We start from the raw sequence: 8,181 nt of genomic DNA on the forward strand, positions 1-8,181 counted from the left end.
GATTAGTATATCATGTTTTATGTGTAATGACTATATGACGCCTAAGTAAACTTCATAAATATAAAAAGTTCTAACTTTTCTGCAAATTCAACTAGATGATGTGATGATGCAAGATGAGGCTTGTCTGCGACCTCTAAGATTTCAATGACGCCGGTGGTGATTCGTATTATAGAATCTGGGTTGTCACAAACTTGGTACCAGAGTGAGGTTAAATTACTTAGCATCTAAAGCTCAACACAACCACGTTACATAAGTTCTAGCTTATGGTTGTGAAGCGCGCCACAATCATATGTTAGAGACTACGCGATGATAGGAAATTCTCCCTTCTGCTACTCTTTATCGTGCCATGTAGAGTTGTGACATTTTATGTCATTTTGAGGATCTAACTCTCTTCTTGTGTATACGTGTAATAAAATGAACACAAGGAGGAATGCCACGATAATAGTTGACGAAGAAGCTGCGGAAGGGAATCAAGCTCCTCCTCAAGCCTAGTTGTTGCTGAACAAGTGCCTGTCAACTCAGATGGGTTGACGGATGGTGAACTGAGGAATGATTTGTTGTAGATGGCACATGCCATCACGACTTAGGCTCAAGACATAACGGCTCAAGCCGCGAGAGAGGGTGCTCCCAGAGTGGACCTGCATGCTACTACCATGGCTAGTAGGTTAAGGGCCTTCACCAAGATGAACCCCCCAGTGCACTACGGGTCCAAGTCCAGCGAGGATCCTCATGAGTTCGTACATGAGGTCCACATGATTCTTTGTGCCATGGGAGTATATAAGGAGGAAAAGACTGAGTTGAATGCATATCAAGTCAAGGATGTGGCACAGGTTTGGTACCATATGTTTGCTTATGCCCGAGCTAGAGGAGATGTTCCCATCACTTGGGAAGTTCTAAAGAGGTTCTTTCCCAGAGCTCAAAGGGAAGCCAAAGTCAAAGAGTTCATCAACCTGAGACAGGGAGGTATGTCTGCCAAGGAGTATTCCTTGAAGTTTGTTAAACTTTCAAAGTATGCTTCTTCTTTGGTGGAAAATATAAGAGATGAGATGAGTAGATTCGTTACAAGCGTATCTGAGGATCTGGTAGAACATTGTCGGGAAGCCATACTGCATGACAATATGGATCTAGGCAGGTTAATGGTGCATGCTCAACAAGTGGAGGAGAGTCACCGTAAAAGAAAGGTTAACAAAGGCAAGAAGCCTAAGGCCGCGGACCAGCCTAGTTAAAGCTCGGGTAGGGGCTCATTTGGAGTCCAAAACAGGCCTAAGTTCAAGAGGCACTTAGGTAACTCTGCTCCTTCAGGTATTCAAGTACTAAGGTGAAGAAGTCTCTCTCCAGAAAGGGTAATAACCATAACGTCCAATGAACCAACAGGACTTGTGGTATGTATGGGTGTTCAGATGGAGGTAAAATGTTTGGTAGGTACCAACACCTACTTCGAGTGCCGCAAAAATGGAGCATATCCCCATGGGGTGCTCCAGTGTTGTTCGTAAACAAAAAGGATGGAACCCTTAGAATGTTATCGATTATCGGTAACTCAATAAAGTCACTAAAAAGAATAAGTACCCTCTTCCCAGAATCGATGATCTATTTGACCAACTCAAAGGTTCAAGTTTCTTTTCCAAGATTGACCTTCGGTCAGGCTACCATCATCTTAGAGTGAGGCGAGAAGACGTCCCTAAGACAGCTTTTCGTACTAGATATGGGCTTCATATGTTTCTGGTCATGTCATTCGGTCTCACTAACGCACTAGCCACGTTTATAGACCTTATGAATAGGGTCTTCCGAGAGTTCTTTGATTACTTCATCATAGTATTCATAATTTACATTCTCATATACTCTAAGTATAAAGAAGAGCATGAGGTACACTAAGAAAGATATTGCAAGTACTCAGAGAACATCAGTTGTATTCAAAGTTTAGCTAATGTGAATTCTTTTTTATATCAGTGACCTTTCTTGGTCATGTTGTGACAGACGAATGTGTTGAAGTTGATCCAAAGAAGGTTGAGGCGGTGAAGAATTGGCCGAGACCCCTTACTCCTACAGATATTCGGAGCTTTCTGGGTTTAGCCAATTATCATTGCAGGTTTGTAGAAGGGTTTTCAATTATTGCTGCACCATTGATCGCATTGACAAAGAAGAAGGCAAAGTTTGAGTGGTCCGAGAAATGTGAAAATATCTTTCGAGAACTCAAAGGACCGACTCACTTCAGCCCCAGTATTGACGTTGTCGAGGAGTTGTAAGAGGTACGTGGTATATTGTGATGCTTCCCGAGTAGGTTTGGGATGTGTGGTCATGCAGAATGGTAAGGTGATTGCATACGCATCAAGACAATTGAAAATCCACGAAAAGAACTACCCAACTCACGATCTTGAACTAGTTGTGGTTGTCTTTGCGTTTATTAGTTGGAGAAATTATTTGTATGGTGTACAGGTTGATGTGTATACTGACATAAGAGTCTTCAGTATGTATTCATATAGAGGGAGTTGAATCTTCGTCAGAGGAGATGGCTAGAACTTCTCAAGGATTATGGCATGAGTGTGTACTATCACCCAGGTAAGGCCAATGTGGTGGCCGATGTATTGAGAAGACTGAGCATGGGCAGCGTTTCACATATTGATGATGAGAAGAAGGAGATTGTTAAAGAGGTACACCAATTGGCAAGATTAGGTGTATGACTGTGAGATGCGCCAAGTGGAGGTGTCTCGGTTCTCTCAAGTTTCGAATCCTCATTTTTTGTATATGTTAAAGCCAATCAACACCTAGACCCAGTACTAATAGAGTTTAAAGACTCGGTATTGAGAAAGTTGAATGATTAATTCTCGTTAGGTGGAGATGGCGTACTCAGATATAAAAACAAATTATGTGTGCCCAATGTAAATGATTTTAGGTCAAGCATTTTGGTAGAAGCTCATGGTTCCCGATATTCCATCCATCCAAGTGCCACAAAAATGTACCAAGACCTTAAAGAGGTCTATTGGTGGGAAGGCATGAAGAGAGATATCTGTATGTTCGTGGAGGAGTATCAGAACTGCCAAAATGTTAAGGCCGAACACCTTAAGCCTTGAGTTCTCACTCAGACGATTGAGATCCCAACGTGGAAGTGGGAGGCTATCAATATGGATTTTGTGGTTTGTGTGCCAAAGACTAGGAAACTAAATGATTCCATTTGGGTTATTATTGAAAGGATGACCAAATTCGGTCACTTAATAACTGTGAAATATACCTTCAAGGCCGAAGACTATGCCAAGCTTTATATTGATGAGATACTGAGATGGCATGGGATTTGTCTATCTATTATTCCGGACAGATAGTCTCAATTCACTTCTGATTTTTGGAAATCTTTCTAGAAAAGTTTGGGTACACAGGCGAAGCTTAGTACTGCTTTCCATCCGCAGACAAATGGACAAGTAGAGCGTACTATCAAGACCCTTGAAGACATGTTGAGAGAATGTATTATTGATTTCAAGGGGAGTTTGGATGATCACTTGCCGCTGATAGAGTTCTCTTACAATAATAGCTACATTTAAAGTATTGGAATGGCACCTTTTGAAGAATTATATGGCCGAAGATTTAAATCTTCGATTGGCTGGTTCGAAGTAGGAGAGTAGGCCATGCTTGGTCCCGAGATCGTGCATGAGGCTGTGGAGAAGGTGAAGATGATTAAGGATAGATTGTCTACTACCTACAGTCGTCAGAAATCCTATGTAGATAACAGAAAAAGAGCTCTTGAGTTTGAGGTGGGTGATCAAGTCTACCTGAAGATATCACCGACGAAAGGGGTGATGAGGTTTGGTAAGAAAGGAAAGTTTAGTCCGAGGTATATAGGTTCTTATGAGATCTTGAAGCGATTGGGAAACGTTGCATACCAGCTGAAATTACCTCAAGACTTGTCTTCTGTTCATCCAGTGCTTCACGTTTCTATGCTTAAGAAATTTCTATGCGATCCAGCATCCATCCTCCCTTTTGAGGGGTTAGGAGTTGATTCAACCTTTCATATAAAGAGGTTCCAGTCAAAATTTTAGATCGCCAAGTGAAGCGGCTGAGGAATAAGGAGGTTGCCACTGTAAAGGTCCTATGGAGGAACCATCTTATTAAGGGAGCAACGTGGGAGGCCGAGGCCAATATGAGATGCCACTACCCTCAGTTGTTCAATTTTTAAGGTTAGATATTCTCTTCCTAAGTCTTGTTTATGTTTAAGGGAACTCTAAGTTCAAGTGCTTTAGTTGATTTGGTGTGATAGGTCACTAATCATATGTCTTCTAATAGCACTATGTGAGTTCAAATTAAGACATGTTTACATTTCATGTTGCTGTTTTTGTGTAACATAGACATAATTTTTGTATTGCATGAGTTCTGATGTGCATTAAGTTAAGTGTGAAACTTGAATGTAATGCAACATCCAAATATGTGTGAATCTGATATTCACAAAAGAGAAAAGGTTAAGCATGATAAAGTAATTTTTGAAAATCAACCTCTTTGTTTAAATGATGTGTAAGTGTCAATCGGGAACAGATGTTCCTAAGGGGGGGATAATGTAACATTCCGGAAACTCATATGTCTAATGAAGAGCCCAGTATGCCCTTAGGATATTCTATTACCGGTACGTAGGCACCCCACTGCCCAATATTGAGATAGAAAAATTGGCTAATTAGCAAATTTTCTATATGCAAATATAAGATTTTGGGTTGTCATACCCCAATCGAAGACTGAATTTTAAGAAATGTACATGCGATGAAGACCCTAAGGTAAGAAAATATATTTTCTCCAACTCACAAAAGGTATGAGGAATCCAAGTGTCAAACCTAGATACCATGGCACATGATCAATTAAAATGATCATGTAGATTAAGCAGTGACAAAGGACATGGTGAGGGTCCTTGGACAATAAGTAAACATTCCCAGATAAACCATAAAGAAAAATTAATTAGGAAAATGCAAAAAACCCATGTACAAGCACGTGGGCATCACACGTGAAGGAACCGTAGAAGGGGACAACGGAACCACCCTAACAGAATTCGATTAGGGCGGTTAGGCACGACACACACGAGCGGGTCCCTCCATCTGGGACCATCAGACCTAACTAACTCTAATTCCTAATCAACTATAATAACTAGACACCTAACCTAGGACTAACCGAATTGGACCTCGTAATGCACCCGACAACCTAGGACAAATCTGGTGGAACCTAGTACTAGTTAAGGGGACAACCTACTACCTAACCTAGGATGGTCCAAAAGGGTTAGCTATGGTCCCAAAGACTTAGGGGTATTTTAGTAATTTCCCTAGGTCCCAAAATTAATTAAATAGTGGATTAATTTAATTAATTAAAATTTAAAATGTTTATCGAAACAAGGGTCAATGCCGATTTCCAGATATCGGTCAAAGTCAACATCTTTCTATGTTTAGTCAACTTACGAAGGGACTTTTTGTAATTTCCCTAAGTCCCATATTTAATTAATTAAGAACAATAATTAGGTAAATTATAGCCTTGGTCAATCCATGAAGCTTATCCAATCTTCGGAATTGGCTAAGTCAATGGTACTCCTATGTTTAATAAACTTTGGAGGGGCATTTTAGTAATTAACTAATTAGTTATTTAATTAAATTAATTGAGTATTTCGTTTAATAATTCAATATCAGTTCATAAACCTAGAATTGACGATCAAACATTGAGAACTCACGATGCTAAGGCAGTAGAACGCAAACCGCAAAACGTAAGAACGCTACAGGCTCTTCTTGGGCGATTTCAAGTCTTTGAAAGGATTTCGTTAGGGTGATTGTCGTATATTTGAATCTACATAAGGTATGGGTTTATCTACTGGAATTATTTATCCAAGAGAACATTCTTCCCAACGATTCAAAGAACTTGAAAACTAGGGTTTTTCCTGTGTCGTCGAACTCCTTGTCCCTAGTATCCTTTTCAATTCCATGTTCAATAGCGAAGCGATCATGTTGTTTGTATGTGGTGCTGGCTGATATTATGTGTAATGATATTGAAATATGAATGTCGAATGAACTATGAATTTAACTATTTATATGCTAAGAGTTCCTTACATGAATTAAAGAACGATGTATTACTAAGATATGTTCGAAAACGTTTAGTGTGAAGTGTGACGTCTTAATGCATACTTACTATGACTTTATGAAGATGTTATATTCATCAAATTTTTAAATGATGATGTCCAATACGTCTTAAAAATGTTACCCTAAAGTCATGAACTAAGATTGGCTAAAAATGACAACTATGAAATTATATCTTGAATGAATTGACTATATGATGCCTATAAAATTGGCTAATACTACTTTGTCAAAACGAATGCATACTAATGGCTAGGATCTTATGTAAATGATTGAAATATTGGCTAAAGGTTCATATGTATTCAATTTAAATGTGAATATACGTAAAAAAAAATTGGCTTATGCAAATCAAAATGGTTTATTAGTTTAACATCCTAAATGTTGAGGCCAATACTAATCATATGCCAATATTGTGTAGTTGGAATATCAAACGATATTATAAGAACTTCTAATGTAAATCAATGAATCCATAAAGAAGGACATGAAATTCATTAAGAAAAAACCAAACATGCCCTACAAGAATGAACCATGAACATATATAATTCATTGAAAGACGTGCTCATCGTCCATAAACGATGAAATGAAGCTACTACACCAAAGTAAAGATGTAACGTGAGTTATAACATAATTAAAGGGGTCTAAATTAAGTAAGTGATCAGAATGGGGTGTTAAATAAAGTGATACAATTCTTAGTTACACCTAAGTAACTATGTTAAAAAAATACTCACGAATGAAGGTGTTTGAATGTGCGAGACTAGTGTCATTAACACCTAGAGATAATATGTAAGGACAATTCACATTCATCAATGTAAATTGAGGATGATATGTAAGGATAATTCACATTCATCAATGTAAAGTAAGGATGATATGTAAGGACAATTCATATTTTATCAATGTAAAGTAAAGTTGATATGTAAGGACAATTCACATTTCATCAATGTAAAGTAAGGATGACAAGTCATCAAAAGAGTAAGTAAATATTAATCTAGAAGCAAGATACCATAATGCTTGAGTCAACTCTAAAAGATAAATAAGATAATGAAAGTGAGCACAACACCGATAGACTAGTTTTGAGCATGTGCTTGCACGTGTAAGTCTCATGAAGACGAGGCTACCACCGAGGTGGATAAGTAGTCTCACTAAGTCTCTAGTCTTAGAACAATGTCTAGCCAACATAGGAACTAGCCAGTGGTTTCCACCTAAGCGAGCTAGGCATGTACTGTTTCACCTTTACCGGTGATTCCACCACTTTTCGATGTGGGGCAGACACTGGATTTCATGTTTATCTCACATGATATATGTCGGTTAATGATCATGATATGTTCTTTGTTTACTATAGCCGTGAGACACATCTTTTCTGCGTGGAGTGAACAATTGAGATGGATTCGCCTTAGCCGGGGATCACCCCTTTCGGTGTGCGATAGACACTACATTCCATGAGTAGCTAACATGGTCTTGATTCATATTAACCGGTGAACCACCTCTTTTTATTATGGGGAAAAATTCTAGATTTCATTTTAGCTCGCATGATCTTATTCGCTAAGATATCTCTATGAATGTGAGAATGAATTTTGACGATAGAATGTATGTTCAAAGTGATCACTGAAGAAGATCTTAAGAATGTCAATTGCCAATATCACACTCATGAAGTTTCAGCAAATAATGGGCAAAGCCAAATAAGATTGGCTTATAATGAGTTCTTATATGATTCCAATAAAGGGAAGTAAAAACATAACATTAACTTAATACCCCATAACTTCCCTAACAAGAAAGTAATGAAAAAAATGGCATAATCAATAGAGAATGTCTTATAAAATGTAACGAATATAAAGTGTAAAGAATGACTCACTAGAAGGTAGGGAAATCATTTTTTAGTCCTTGGATTACTTACATAGATTCATTGTGAGTATGGGAATACAATGAGTCATTGAACTTGTAAGTAAAACGTAGGACTAAATGAATTATTTAACTACATAACAACAAGAAGAAAAAGACTGAAAATAAAACTAAGTATGGAAATGGGAGCTCTCAGGTTGGGGTCATTAAAATTTCAAATACTCGCCCAAGTGGTTCTAAAATTATGTTGATTATACTAATGACT

The 8,181-nt window shown here is 38.2% G+C and overlaps 1 protein-coding gene across 1 annotated transcript; it reads left to right on the forward strand.

The window, feature by feature from the left end:
• The first annotated feature begins 653 nt into the window (after window positions 1–653).
• Window positions 654–3,530, forward strand: LOC107030363. Its single transcript, XM_015231664.1, has 5 exons — window positions 654–1,191; window positions 1,948–2,239; window positions 2,406–2,464; window positions 2,557–2,648; window positions 3,351–3,530. Exons 1-5 carry the CDS (start codon window positions 654–656, stop codon window positions 3,528–3,530), a joined length of 1,161 nt encoding a protein of 386 aa, XP_015087150.1.
• The last annotated feature ends 4,651 nt before the right edge of the window (window positions 3,531–8,181 follow it).

The sequence above is a fragment of the Solanum pennellii genome, chromosome 9 (genome assembly GCF_001406875.1).
Source record: "Solanum pennellii chromosome 9, SPENNV200".
In the NCBI taxonomy this organism is placed as follows: domain Eukaryota; kingdom Viridiplantae; phylum Streptophyta; class Magnoliopsida; order Solanales; family Solanaceae; genus Solanum; species Solanum pennellii.